The sequence below is a fragment of the Zingiber officinale genome, chromosome 4A (assembly GCF_018446385.1).
Source record: "Zingiber officinale cultivar Zhangliang chromosome 4A, Zo_v1.1, whole genome shotgun sequence".
Taxonomy (NCBI): Eukaryota; Viridiplantae; Streptophyta; class Magnoliopsida; order Zingiberales; family Zingiberaceae; genus Zingiber; species Zingiber officinale.
This window is the reverse complement of record NC_055992.1, coordinates 34,094,534-34,110,142: the sequence shown is the minus strand read 5'-3', so window position 1 is coordinate 34,110,142 and position 15,609 is coordinate 34,094,534. Positions and strand designations below refer to the sequence as shown.

Below are 15,609 nucleotides of genomic sequence, written 5' to 3'. Positions count from 1 at the left end.
TTGTGCTTCAATTGAAGTCTCTGTAGTTAAATCTAGGGTTTACTATAAGGAGTTTAAATATTCAATTTCTTTGAAAGTCTTTGTCTAGGAAGTGGTGGATGATCCCATACCCAAGAAGGTCGAGTGCCTCCCCAACGACCTAGAAGCCAATCCTTGAAATAAATATTTAATCAACTTCTGTAATATGGTTTAACTTCTGATGAACACATGGGTTGAACTTGGATTAATAATGTTAAGTTTCGTTTGTAATCCAAGTTTAACTTCTGAAAAGCACATGGGTTGCTAGGAAAAGTTCTGTGCTTGTACAAATTTTTGTACAGGGGAAACAGAACGGAATTCCGAGTAGCGCCAACAATTAGTATCAAAGCTAATTTTCTGCCTCTGTGTGTTTGGTTTTCAATTAAATTATGCACTTTTCATACATAAATTTAGGTAGGATAATAGTAGGATGTGCAAATAGATTAATTCTGTGGTTACAGGCATCTTATTTCCAACTATTATAGCCCTATTGTGTTTGTGTGTGATTTGGACCCTCGGACATGTTGAGGGCATTTTATGTATGTGCATGATTGTAATTATTAAATACAGTAGGAGCTGTATTAGTTTTAGGATTTTACATTCTGTTCAATCTAGATTACATGTAGATTTCCTTGTGGAATATAGGATCGATAAATGTAAAATTTTATTTTTGTCGCAGATCGTATCCTTGCGAGGTGTGGTGCTATTTGAGGATCAGAGGTATATCAGAAAAGGAAGCAAGATAGATACGATGACATGACCCGTTGGCGGCGGCGGCTAGGGTTGGTGGCACACGAACGACAACTATGGATGATGCCATAATAGTTGGAAAATTATTTTTCATATTTATTGCCTTTTATGCTGTTTATATATGATGTGTGTGTGCGCATGTTAAAATTCCTCGTTTTAAATAACTAAGTGGGAGAGGAATTATTTAAATTCCACGGTCTCCATTACTGGTTTGTAAGTGATGCATTCAAACTTGCACGTTGGCTTTGAGTGTCTTCCTCCACATCGGATGAATTTGTTTGCGGATCACTAGATCAAAGTTCCTTTATGAATGATTATAGGAAATTATTTAGGTTTGTGTGATATTCTCCATCTGAAGTGGCACAATCCTATTTAATGGACTAAGTATCAAGTAATGGTATACACTTATGCGCATTTAATAGTATCCTCTCCATCAGAGTCACTGCTATTATTTGTGTGATCGAAAAAAAATCAACTATTAATTTTATTTGTCATAAAGTTAGGTTGACAAGATAATAAAATTAATGTGTAAACCCCCCTCTTATATATGTTTGAATTTATATATGTTTATATTATCATATGATATATAAAATTCATGATATTTTGAGGTATTGATGAATTTAAATAATATTATTCGAGGAATTAATATTATTTTGAATTTTAAAGTTCTGATCCAATTACATTAATCCGATTCTTGATAAAATGGCGGCGAAGGAGAGAGAGGAAACGAAGGAACCTCGGAGACGATTGCCACAGATGGCAAGAGAGTAGCGAAGGAGCGCCATGGGACGCCAATTTTAGACCTTTCCACGTTTCTGGAATTCGCCTTCCGATCGCCCTCTCGTGGGAGCAAACCACACTTCCGCCCGCTTCTGCTCCCGCTAGCCGCCCTCTGCCGTCGTTGATTTCTTTTAGGTTAGGGTTCGTGGTACAGTTCTTTTGTTGAAAAAGGTGAGCATAGATAGGGATTCTTTTATTTGTTTCATTATTTCCTGGCTATGGAGCCGGCGTTAAAGCCGAGCTCGGTGCGCAACCTCCTTCAACGTGCGCTCCTCTTCATCGTTTCTGTTTTTCTCCTACGGTTCGTGTACGTCATCACTGTCTATGGGGGCTCCTGCACCGCAAGCGATTACTGCCTCTTGTCATCGCAGGCAGAGCCGCTCGCTGTCGCGGGAAACGCCAGAGGATCCGCGGCCTCGGTTTCCGTCGTTTCTGCCCATGTCGGTCTGGGGTCGTCCGCGACCTCAGCCCTCTGGACTAGCCGAGAGTGGCGGAAGGTCGTCGAATTCTATTCTGCCATGCTCCAGGACCTTGTGGTTGAAGGCTTCCTCTCCCCTGCCTTTAAGTGCTTGTGCGTCGGTAGCCCTTCGGGATATGAAGTGCTCGCGCTCAAGGAGATCGGAGTTTCTGACGCGGTAGGCGTCGCTAGGAAGAGAGCGCCGCCGTTGGTGGTTGCTGGAGGCGATCCTCTACGACTTCCATTCAAAAACGCCACCTTTGACTTTATTTTGGTGGGGCAAAGCCTGGATCACAGCAAACAACCGGTGGATATTGCGGCCGAGATCGAAAGGACGCTGAGGCCCCATGGGTTCCTTGCAGTGCTAACTGCCTCCGCGGCAGATGCCTATAGTCTGCAGTCCCTCTCACAACTTTTCCCTGGCTTCATAAATGTTCGAGCAAGGGAGATCAACTATTCAGATTCTCCAATTTCTCTCCGGGAGGTAGTTTTCCGTAAGCAAGAAGGTGCAAACATTGTTAGTTCAAAGAGTAATTCTCATACTGAATGCCCAATCCATGAGAACAAGCTCCAGATTCTTCAGTCAGCAGAGCCTATAATTCAGGATGAGCCACTGAAGCCATGGATCACCCTCAAGCGGAACATTCATAATGTGAAGTATTTGCCATCAATTGCTGATATAAGCTTCAAGCAAAGGTATATTTATGTCGATGTAGGTTCTCGGAGCTATGGCTCAAGCATCGGAAGCTGGTTCAGGAAACAATACCCCAAGCAGAATCACACTTTCATGATTTATGCAATTGAAGCCGATAAAGCATTTCACAAAGAGTATGCCACTAAGAAAGGTGTGACCTTGCTACCCTTTGCAGCATGGGTACGCAATGAAACTTTAACCTTTGAGATTAATAATGATCCAAGTAAACATGATGTCGAGAAAGGACGAGGAATGGGCCGTATCAGGCCTATCGGGGGCTCTGGTAGTCATGTTTCTACAGGTTCAGTGAGTGCAATTCAAGGGTTTGATTTTGCTGCGTGGCTGAAGAGGACAGTAACTGAGAGGGACTATGCTGTGATGAAGATGGATGTTGAAGGGACTGAGTTTGATCTGATACCGAGGCTGTTTGAGACTGAGAGTATCTGCCTGATTGACGAGCTCTTTCTTGAGTGCCACTACAATAGATGGCAGAAGTGCTGCCCTGGACAAAGGAGCCCAAAGTACAAAAACACATATGGGGAATGCTTGAAGCTGTTCACTTCTCTAAGGAATAGCGGAGTCCTTGTTCACCAATGGTGGTAATCGGGAACAGATTGTCTCATGGAATTTGTGTGGTACACAGCCAAAAACTAGTTAAATTCATGCTCAATTTCTCACTTTACTGGTGAAGGACTTCCATTTACATTTGATAGAATACAAAATAAGAAATGTGAACAATCACAGGTAAAAAAAAAAAAATTACATTGATTGGAAACGAAACTTGGACATTATCTTAACTACTGAAGGTTACAAGTTCGTACTTTTTGAGATCTGTCCAAGCCTGCCTAATAGCGATTCTAGTGAAGAGGAGATTGAGTATCATAAGAAATGGGGTAGGGCAGATGAGATGGCGCAGTGTTACATTTTGACTTCTATGTCAAATGTGCTGCAACATCAACATCAGGCCATGCCTACCGCTTATGACATGATGTACAATCTCAAGGAACTCTTCGGACACTAGAATCGGGCTGCTAGGCAGGAGACTATGAGAAACTTGATGACGACCACCATGACTGAGGGGACACCCGTAAAGAATCATATCCTTAAAATGATGGCTCTTTTGAATGAGATGGAAGTCCTTGGAGCAGAAATCGATAGGGAAACCTAGGTCGATATCATTTTCCAAATGCTGCTTAAAAGTTTTGAGCAGTCCCGCCTGAACTACAACATGAACAAAAGGGTTTATTCGTTGACGGAACTTCTGACAGAACTTCAAGCAGTAGAAGGGTTATTTCGTTAAAGTTCTCAAATTCACATTGCTGAAAATGTTTCTACTTCTAAGCCGAAAGGCAGAAAGAAGAAAAAGAAATAAGTTGGTTCAGCAAAGAAAGTGAATCGATCTCTAGGGACTGGGCCGCATGCAGGTGTGAAGAAGCCGAAGGGCAAGTGCTTTACATGCAAGCAGTCTGGACATTGAAAAGTGGGCTGTCCTCACAGAAAGGAGAACAATAAAGGTATATCTTATTCTCTAGTGGTTGAAACATATTTAGTGGTGTTATCTACCGGTACCTGGTGTGTAGATACGGGAGCTAATGATCATGTCTACAATTCATTGCAGGGGTTCCAGGAAACTCGATGACTACATGAAGCGGAGATTACCGTCTACATGGGCAATGCTACAAAAGTGGCGGCTGTTGCAGTGGGAGATGTTTATTTATCTTTTGATAGAAATAAAACATTGATTTTGAGAAATTGTCTTTATGTACCATATTTTAGAAAGAACTTGATTTCAGTTTATAAACTATTTATGTATGGATATTCTATTTCTTTTGATGATAAAGTAGTTATCAAGAAAAATAGGGTAGTTATCTGTTCTGGTATGTTGGTTGACAATTTGTATACTGTAAATCCAATAACTCCCACGATACAACAAATGAAAATTAATAACACATCTTCTAATTCTAATAAGAGAAAGCAACCTTCAGAAATAAACCAAACATATTTTTGGCATCTAAGGCTTGGTCATATTAACTTGAGTAGGATTCAAAAGCTAATAGCCGATGGACCTTTGGATTCATTAGTGGTGGAAAATTTTCCAACCTGCGAATCTTGCTTAGAAGGAAAAATGACCAAGAGACCTTTTAAGGCCAAGGGGTATAGAGCCAAAGATGTGTTGGAATTAGTTCATTATGATTTGTGTGGACTTATGATTATCCATGCAAGAGGTGATTTTAAATATTTTGTCTCTTTTATAGACGACTATTCGAGATACGGGTACATTTACTTGATGCGTCGTAAGTCTGAGTGCTTTGATAAGTTCAAAGAATACAAGGTTAATGTGGAGAAATGTCATGGTAAAGGTATCAAGACACTACGGCCTGATCGTGGTGGCGAATACTTCTTAGGAGAGTTTAGGAGTTACTTATCAGAGGTCGGGATTCAATCCCAACCGTCTGCACCTGGTACATCCTAATAGAATGGTGTGGCAGAATAAAGGAATAGGACTCTTATGGAAATGGTTAGATCAATGATGAGTTATTCAGCATTACTAAATTCGTTTTGGGGATATACTCTGAAAATGACAGTGTACATTCTGTACTTGGTACCTTCTAAGTCAGTAACCTCTACTTCCATAGAATTATGGAATGAGCGTAAGCCTAGTTTGAAACATATTCGGATTTGGGATAGTCCATCACATGTGTTAAAGGGAGACATTGATAAGTTGGAATCACGTACAGAAGTTCGCTTGTTTGTGGGTTATCCTAAAGGAACAAAAGGTGGTTTATTTTATAGTCCTAAAGATCAGAAGGTCATTGTTAGCACCAATGCCAGATTTTTAGAAGAGGACTATGTAATGAACCATAAGCTCATGAGTAAAATTATTCTTGAGGAAATAAGAGAAGACACGTCTACTTTAGTACCAACGGTACAAGATGAGATACCACAAGAAACTGCAATACGTGTTACAAATGATGCACAATTACAAGTAGTGTCTCATCGTAGTGGGAGGGTTGTTAGGCAACCTGATAGATTCATGTTTTTGGGAGAATCTTGGGGCTTGATCCCTGGTGAACATGAACCTGATCCCTGGACATATGATGAAGCACTCCAAGATAAAGATGCAACATCTTGGCAAAGTGGAATGAACTCTGAAATAGAATCTATGTACTGTAATCAGGTCTGAGAGCTTGTAGAACCATCAAATGGTGTAAAAGCTATTGGATGTAAATGAGTCTACAAAAGAAAAAGAGGGACAGACGGGAAGGTGGAAACCTTCAAAGCAAAGCTTGTTGCAAAAGGGTATACTCAGAAAGAGGAAATCGATTATGAGAAAACCTTTTCGCCGGTAGCCATGCTTAAGTCTATCCGGATTCTTTTATCTATTGCTGCTCATATGAATTATGAGATTGGGCAAATGGATGTCAAGACAACTTTCCTTAATGGAAGTCTTGATGGAAATATCCATATGAAGCAACCAGAGGGATTCATTGTGAAGGGCAAAGAACATCTTGTATGTAAGCTCAATCCGTCTATTTATGGACTGAAGCAAGTTTCGAGATCTTAGAACATCCGGTTTAATGAAGTGATCCAGTCTTATGGATTTATTAGTGTCCGATGAGTCTTGTGTATACAAGAAGAGTGACGAAAACGTGGTGGTATTTCTTGTCCTATACGTAGATGACATTTTACTTATTGGCAACAATGCCAAAGTGTTGTCAGACGTAAGAGTATGGTTGTCCAAAAAGTTTGATATGAAGGATTTGGGAGAATGTGGACATATTCTTGGGATCAAAGGAATAAGAGATCACAAGAAAAGAATGTTGTGCTTATCCCAAGCTTCATACATCGATATTATTTTAACTCATTTTAGCATGCAAAACTCCAAGAAAGGTTTTCTACCTTTTCGGCATGGAGTACCTTTATCTAAAGGGATGTCTCCTAAAGCATCAAAGGAAATAGAGGACATGAAGGCAATTCCTTATGCTTCGGCTGTAGGAAGCCTAATGTATGCGATCCTATGTACAAGACCGGATATCTGTTTTACCGTGAGCATGGTTAGCAGATATCAAAGTAATCCAGGACAAGGACATTGGACCCCCGTAAAGCATATATTGAAGTACCTGAAAAGGACTAGAGATTATATGCTAGTTTACCAGGCAGATGATTTACTTCCTGTGGGTTACACGGATTCTGATTTCCAATCAGATAGGAACAATAGTAAGTCAATCTCAGGGTATGTGTTTACTTTGGGAGCTGGAGCCATAGCAGAAATACGTTTCGGACTCCACCATGGAAGTTGAATATGTGGCAGCCTCTGAGGCAGCCAAAGAAGCTGTATGGCTCAGAAACTTCTTGATGGACCTAGTGTGATTCTTGGTTTGCCCCAAATTATCACAATTTATTGTGATAATTGTGGTGCAGTAGCAAACTCAAAGGAATCACGAGCCTATAAGGCAAGTAAACACATTGAGCGCAAGTACCTCCTGATACGAGACATCGTAAAGCGAGAAGTTGTTATCGCCAAGATTACATCAGAAGATAACCTGACAGATGCTTTCACTAAGGCCCTTCCGACGAGAGCTTTTTGTAGACATGTTGAGGGGATGAGGATCAGATGTATGGCATATATGGTAGCATAGTCTTTTAGTATAAGTGGGAGATTGTTAGAATGTATACTAAAATCCTAGCTTTTTGTATAAACATTTATTTTGAAATGAGAATCACATTGGTCAAATGTCTGCATTTAGTTAAATGTAGTTGTCCATTTAATTTATATTGTAGATAACATGGTGTGTGGTGTCACACAGAAGATCATGTTATCAGTTACTTATAAATTATAAATAGTAGCTCACAACCAAGATGGATTGAGACAAACCGTTGGAATGATTGTAGTGTAATTTGGTATTAGTTTATCTTGACTATAAAATTACACTAGTACACTATGTGTGTATTGAGCAAGAACATTTGAGGTCGTTTCTTTTATACTGACTGTATAAAAGAACAGAACCTCTATTATTATGGATGTGCATACTCTTAATCCTGATATAATAATAAGCACATGTACTTAGTATTTATTTATTTAATTTATCAAAGGGTGAGATTTATTCATTAAATCAATAGGCCCAATAAGTTAGGAAATAATATTATTTATATGGTGTGTTGTTGATTATAGAAGGAAATTGTGTCCTATTTATTAGGATGATGATGCCCCCTTGAGGAGCTCATAAGGATTGTCATGTAAATCCTGCAGGTGGACTTAGTTCCGACATGACAATGAAGTTGAGTGGTACTACTCTTGGAGCTAGATGTTAATTAAGTGAGTTGTCAGTAACTCATTTAATTAATGAACATTCGATATCTTAAACACAGGGAGATTATCGTACTCATGATAAGAATGAGCCCATAATATAATATGGGATTGATGTAGTAGTTCAATAATAACTTTAGTGGTATGAGTTATTATTGATGAACTTGAGTTGAGTGTTCGGGTTGAACACAGGAAGCTCAAGCTCATCAGGAGGCTAAAACCAATTTCTCCTCTAGGTCCCTATTGTAGCCTCTATAAAGTATTGCATTCACCCATTTTGATTATCCTTTCTATCCAAGTAAGGGGCCGACCAAGCCTTACTTGGTGCCCAAGCAAGGGGCCGACGATAATTTAATAGAAAAGGAAGTTTTTTTTTTAAAAAATAAAATTTTGTTAAAATCTTTCCATTTATGGTTATCTACAATAGTTAAAAAGAGATATTTTAATTTTGTTAAAATCTTTCATTTTTTGTAACCAGCCATAATAGGAATAAAAGAAAGATTTTATTTAAAACAAAATTTTGTTATAATATTTCCTTTTATAGCTATTTACAATGGTTTAAAAAGAGAGATTTTAATTTTGTTAAAATCTTTCCTTTTCTGTAAACGATCCACAATAGAAATAAAAGGAAAATTTTATTAAAAACTTTCCTTTTTAGCCACTAGCAAAGAATATATAAAAGGAGGAGGGTGGTGCCCAAAGAGAACCTAAGTTATCTCTTCTCTTTTTGTGTGGCTGACCCCTTCTTCTGTTTTCTTTCCTTAAGGCCGGCGGCACCTATTTCCTTCTTCCTCCCTTTCTTCCCTCTAGGGTCAGTGCTCATCTCACCTTGGTTGTCACAGCTTGAAGGAGAAGAAGAAGAAGAGAAGAAGCATTTGGTAGTCGGTTGCTTGGAGAAGAAGAAGAAGGAGGAGGAGGCGCCTCTTCACTTTACATTCTTTGTGGCCGAGAGTTTGGAAAGGAAGGAGAAGACCGGGTGCCTTTGTCTTGGTAGATCGTCGCCCACACGACGTCCAAGAGGAGGATTGAAATACAACAGAAAATCAAGAGGTCTTTAAGATACAAAGAAAGGTATAACTAGTTAATTATTTCCGTGGTGTACTAGTTTAGTTTTCCTTTGTATGGATCCTGAAATACCAATACAAGAGGCTAGCGATCTTGTGCTTCGATTGAGGTCTCTGTAGTGAAACCTAAGATTTACTGTAAGGAGTTTAAATATTCAATTTCTTTGAAAGGCTTTGTCTAGGAAGTGGTGGATGATCTCATATCCAAGAAGGCCAAGTTCCTCGCCAACGACCTAGAAGTCAATTCTTGAAATAGATATTTAATCAACTTCTGTAATATGGTTTAACTTCTGATGAACACATGGGTTGAACTTGGATTAATAATGTTAAGTTTCGTTTGTAATCCAAGTTTAACTTCTGAAAATCACATGGGTTACTAGGAAAAGTTCTATGCTTGTACAAATTTTTGTACAGGGGAAACATAACGGACTTCCGAGTAGCACCAACATACATATCATGCGTGGCTAATCGATGATATGTACACCACCGGCGTGGTACTTCTCAAGAGATCTCCATATGTTGCATGGCTTGAGACCGTAGTTCTTGGTGACAAAACTGAGAACCCGCCCAAGGTCCTTTAGGTGGAGGAGCAGACAACATCAAGCATTCAAAGGTTGGAGTTGATGAAGGTGCGATAACCTCCTTTTTCCAGGCGACTTGTGCCTCTTCTTCATTAGTGAAGTCAGTCTCCCGGTCGAGTAGTAGATCAGTGTTCTTTGGAGGTCTTCTGGCCAAATTACGGAAGATGTCGTCATTAGCAAGCCCTTGAGAAAAATCACTCACCAAAATTTCCATGGTAGCTGTGGGAACTTCTATAACCACTTGATTGAATCTTTTAATATAAGCCCTAAAGGTCTCCTTGGACCCTTTCTTGAGTGTAAAGAGGCTCCAGGGGGTCTTATGATAACGCTGATTGATGGATAAATGATGAAGAAAAACTTTGTAAAAATCCTTGAAACGGTGAATAGAGTTGTCCTACATCGCTTGAACCATCGTTGGGCCAAACCGCCGAATGTGATAAGAGACATTCGGCACTTTACACTATCTATAAATTGTTGAAGAAGAGCGGCATTTTCGAATTTAAGAAGATGATCTTCTGAATCAGTTCATCCCAAGTATTCTCCTATGTTTAGGGCTTGAAAATGTTTTGGTAATTTATCATCTAACACTCATTGAGAGAAAGGAGTACTAATTCGCTAGGGAGAGCTATCAGTTATTGGAGCTTTTCAGTCGAGCGCCGTACGAAAAATGTTCTAGGATGTTGGATTGGTGAGGGGGGTGCATGGAGAAAATAGGGAACTTCTTCTTGAGCTCCTCTCTCCCTCTGGTGGGTTGTTGTTGATGTTATAGGATTTGGTGGTGGCAGCGTACCACCAGTAGCCGCTTGTTGCTGCTACTGCAATGCCTTCTACACTCGAACATTGACAATCATCTCTAGCTCCTCTCGTGTTAAAGTAACCGTGGTGAGTTTTCCAGCCTTATCCATCTCTAAGCCTTAGATTTAGCAAAAATTCCCACAAACAATGCCAAATTTGATCCTGTCTGAAAGTTGCAGAGATGGTGCACTAGTGACGATGGATGAATGTTTGACTGGAGCAATACTTTTTCCTTCTTGGTGAAGCTTCCTTGCGATCCTGCGTACACGTCGATGATCCGACAGAGAGTTATTGACCAAAGACCATGGAAAGGGATCCCTGGCAAGACCCTCTGACATTCAAGTTAGTACTATCTTGGATGGAGGAATCAAAAATAGAGAAGCACTCACAAGAGAATAGAGCTCAAATGATGTAGATTGCGTACCTTGCCAACATAGAGGACCCCCATTTTATATCACCTCTCATAACATCCGTGATCATGAGATGACATCGTGTGTAGGAGTTTATTAGTTTGTTGTGTAATAAGTATCCGAGGAATCTTTTATCTATCCACAGATCTACTTCTTTTGTCATTTCTGGCTTATGCCTTTGATGAAGCTGTTACAAGAGGATGTTGCCATAAATGATTGCCCAATAGGAAACAAGATGGCTTCCGAAGGAGGTCCCAAAGGAATATTCCCCGATAATTCTGACAGATTGTCAAAATATTATCTGCTGCTTGTCTGCTGAATATGTCTCGACCGACTAACAAGGCTGACTGTCTTTATGTTTATCCTTACATTGAGCTGTTCTGTTATGTATTGAATGTGTTGGTGCAGAAAGTATCCGACGATCGAACCTAAGTTTTGATAATGGCAAAGAGTTCAAAGTTACGATTATTTGTTATCTAATGTGTGTAAATGAGATTACAGGAAAGTCCTAAGTGTACTTAGGTAAAAGTCCTAGCTGCGCTTAGGCAGGTGGAAAAACTTAGGGGGAGGTAACCCTAGGTCCTAGGGGGTGGTAATCCTAGGCAGGAAGTCTTGGAAGGTTGAGGGCTTTGGACAAACATCCTAGAGTCGAGGACTCTAGGTGGAAAGTCCGAGTGTTGCGAACCAGGTGAAACACTGGGCAGGTCATGGAGTGAACGTCCAACGGAAAGTCCTGGAGCCTTGGGCGCTGAGCAAAAATCTAGTTAGTCTGGAGGATCAACTGGCAACAGGTAAATTCTCCTGAGTGGAGTAGGTGAGGACGCGTTCCCCGGTGAGGGAACAGTAGGTGTCAGTTCGACCTAGGGTTTCCGATTGGGAATCCGAAGTCAGAATCGAACAGTCGGTGATTGTCAAATAATCATATTTATTAATTGTGTTTAATTGTGCTAACTCTGTTTTGCAGAATATGTTTTTTGGATTCTAGACTAACCTATTTTGTAGGAAGAAACCTTCTCACAGTAAGGCGCGAGGGCGCCCTCATGGAGCTTGAGGGTGCCCTGGACACTGGTGTGAGGGCGCCCTCATGGAGCTTGAGGGCGCCTTGGACCTTGGCGCAAGGGCACCCTCATGGAGGTTGAGGGCGCCCTAAGGCAGATAAATTGTGACCGGGTTGGAGCTCATCCACACTGGGAATTTGGCGGGGTTGAGGGCGCCCTCCATGGTATCGGAGGCGCACTCTACGAGCTTTATATGCAGGATTCGACCAGCAACTTAGGACATCATCAGAAACGCGCTCCTTCTTTCGTGTGCTGCTTAAAGAACGTTCCGACAAAGTCGCAACTTGACTCTAACGACCAGAAACTTCAAATTCGCTATTCTCTTTTATCGTTGGTATATTTTACTGTATTTAATTGTACTTTAAAGTTGTAAAGATTTACAAATTGATAGTGATTACTCACCGAAAGCGATCAACGATCGCGGGCCTTGGAGTAGGAGTCACCCAAGGCTCTGAACCAAGTAAATCTTGGTGTTTGCATTGTTTGTTCTGATTTCCGCTGCGTTTACTCTTATTCTTCCGAAACGAAAAGTGAAAGCCACGAGCGTTATTCACCTCCCCCCTCCAGCACTTTTCGATCCAACAGAATGTTGTCATAAATCCGGTCAGAGATTCATATGATATGTTAAGAATGCTAGAAATTTGCTTAGGTAAGCCCCTGATAGACTATGTGTACTGAAGATCCATTCAACAATAAGTATGTAACTAAGTTTCTTAATTCCAATCAGCCTTATGGCTGACTGTACATGAAGAACTTTATAAAGTTAATTGCCTCGAATCTGACAAACCTTTTATCCATTCGGATATATATAGAAAGATTTGGGCTGGACATACACGGAGAGATTTATGATGCTGACTACTTTACGCTCGGTTAGTCTTTCATCCTATCAGGCACACATAGAGCTTTATGATGTTGAGTGCTTTAAGCCCTATCAATTTGTAAATCAGACATGCGTACATGGAGAGTTATGAGGTTAAGTGCTTTAGACTCGGCCGATATTTCATCTTTAATTGTTTGCACATATAGATTTATGATGTTAAGTGATTTAAGCCCGACCGGTATGTAAATCAGACAGGCGTACATGGAGAGTTATGGGGCTAAGTGCTTTAGGCTCGACCGATATTTCATCCTAACCAATCACACATATAGATTTATGATGTTAAGTGCTTTAAGCTAGACCCATATGTAAACCGCACAGGCGTACATGGAAAGTTATGTGGCTAAGTGCTTTAGGCTCGGTCGATATTTCATCCTAACCAATTGCACATATAGATTTATGATGTTAAGTGCTTTAAGTCTGGCCAGTATGTAAACCTGACAGGCGTACATGGAGTGTTATGGGGCTAAGTGGATTAGGCTTAGTCAGTATTTTATCCTAATCGATCGCACATATAGATTTATGATGTTAAGTGCTTTAAGCCCAATCGGTAAGTAAACCGAGCAGGCGTACATGGAGAGTTATGGGGCTAAGTGCTTTAGGTTCGGTCGGTATTTCATTCTAACCTATTGGTCCTTTCTCGTACGACTTGTTATTCAATTCAGCTAGACTTGAGAACCTTAATTCCGGGCAAACCACGAAGCTAATTGGGAGTATGCTCCTATCCTAACTTTGATTGCCACATCACCCTGACTTTGATTGCCATGTCACATTAACTTTGACTGTCATGTCATTTCCTAGGTCCGCTTATTACACACTGTATCAGAGGAGGAAGCGATGGGGTGTCAGATGGAGTATGCAAACTATCAAAGCATGGGCCACATGGGACAACATCCGTTTACTGCCTGTTAGATGCATGGGTCGGTATAGGTGCGGTAGTGCGATAATAACTCTCTAGTGGAATGAGTTATTATTGATGAACTTGAGTTGTGTGTTCGGGGCGAACACGGGATACTCAAGCTCATCGGAAGGCCAAAACCAATTTCTCCCCTAGGTCCCTGTCGTAGCCTTATTATAGCCTCAAGTCCATCCAAATGTAAGACTCTTCTTGGTGTCCAAGAAGTGGGCCGGTCCAATGCTTGGTGACCAAGCAAGGGCCGGCCACATCCTCTTCTATAGGGGCCGGCCCTTTGCTTGGTGACCAAGCATGTAGGGGCCGACCACAATATTCAATCAAGGAGGGTTGTTTTTGAATTTTTAAAATCTTCTCTTTGTAGAAAACTATAAGTTTTAAAAGAGATATTTAATTTTAAAAACTTTCCTCATTTGAATTTGACCATATGTTTTAATAGAGAGTTTTAAAAGTTTTAAAACTTTCCTTTTTTAACCATCCTCATTGTTTAAGAAAAAAAAAGAAGATAAGTTTTAAAATTAAATTTTTTTATCATCATGTTAAAAAAGGAAATTTTATAAGAGAAGTTTTAAATTTTAAAACATGGTTTTAATTTTTAGAACTTTCCTTTTTTAACTCCTACTTTAGAAAAGAGAGCTTGTAAATTTTATAAGAGGATTTCTTCTTGTAATTTTTTAAAAAAATATTTTCCTTATTCCTTTTAATGAGGTGGCCGACCACCTTGCTTGGTGCCCAAGCAAGTGGCCGGCCATAATAAAATAAAAAAAATCATCACAAAATTAAAATTGGTGATTGATTCAATCAAGAGGAAAGAAAAGGAAAAATAAAAAGGGAAAAGGAAAAACTCTTGGATGATTTTATTTTTTGTAAAAAGTTTTTCCTTATTTACCTTGGGCAAGTAATATAAAAGAAGGGTGAGGGGGCTTCATGAGATACAACTCTTATTCTCTTGCTTGGAGATCTCTTGGTAGCCGGCCCTCTCCCTTCTCCCTTTCCCTTTGCTCTCTTCTCCTTGGTGGTGGTGGTGGCCGAATTTTTGAGGAAGAGGAAGGAAGCTTTTGGGTGGTGTTCATCTTAGAGATCTTAGAGGATCGTCGCCCACACGACGTCCAAGGCGAGGCGAGGAATACGGCAGAAAATCTCGACGTCATTAGCTTACAAAGACAAGGTATAACTAGTAATTTTCTTCCGCATCATACTAGTTATTTTCTTTGTTAGAATTCTAAATACAAGAGGCAATTAGATCTAGTTTATCGAATTTATTTTTCGAGTTTGTGTTTTCTTCTTTTTCGAATTTGTGATTCGATTGTTTTTTTGGTTAACCTAGAGTTATTTAAGGAAATTAAATATTAGCTTTCCTTAAAAGGCTTTGACTAGACGATGGTGGTTGCTCCCATATCCAAGAAGGCCATGTGCCTCACCATGTAGTCCTGGAAGCCAATTTTAGAAATTAATATTTAATGGAATTAATAACATAGGTGGATTTGAATCAAAAGTGTTAAGTTCCGCTTGTGATTCAAATTTAAACCATTAAGAACAGATAAGTTAAATTTGGAATCAATGATGTTAAGTTCTATTTGCGATTCCTAATTTAACTTTTAAAGAACACAATAGGTTATTTAAGGAAAGGTTCACCACTTGTACAAAAAAATTTTGTACAGTGGAACCGGTACGTTTTCCTAGGATTAACCAATAATTGGTATCAGAGCTAGGGTTTGCCTCTATGTGTTTAGAATTCAAATAGGTTATGCACATGTTATACATAATTTAGGTAGGATAATAGTAGGATGTGCTAACTCTTTGGTTGCAGGCTCCAACTATTATGGCTTATTGATGTTGTGTGTGATTGGACCCTTAGACATGTCAAGGGCAATATTTTGTGTGTGCATGATTGTATGTAACTA

At 39.8% G+C, this 15,609-nt stretch overlaps 1 protein-coding gene across 1 annotated transcript; it reads left to right on the top strand.

Annotated features, from left to right (window-relative positions):
- Positions 1–1,503: 1,503 nt before the first annotated feature.
- Positions 1,504–3,380, top strand: LOC121969798. The gene has a single exon (XM_042520051.1). It carries the CDS (start codon positions 1,767–1,769, stop codon positions 3,300–3,302), a length of 1,536 nt encoding a protein of 511 aa, XP_042375985.1. The 5' UTR covers positions 1,504–1,766; the 3' UTR covers positions 3,303–3,380.
- The last annotated feature ends 12,229 nt before the right edge of the window (positions 3,381–15,609 follow it).

Excerpts from the sequence above, each read along its gene's own strand:
- LOC121969798 (XM_042520051.1), top strand. The coding sequence starts at position 1,767 with ATGGAGCCGGCGTTAAAGCCGAGCTCGGTGCGCAACCTCCTTCAACGT.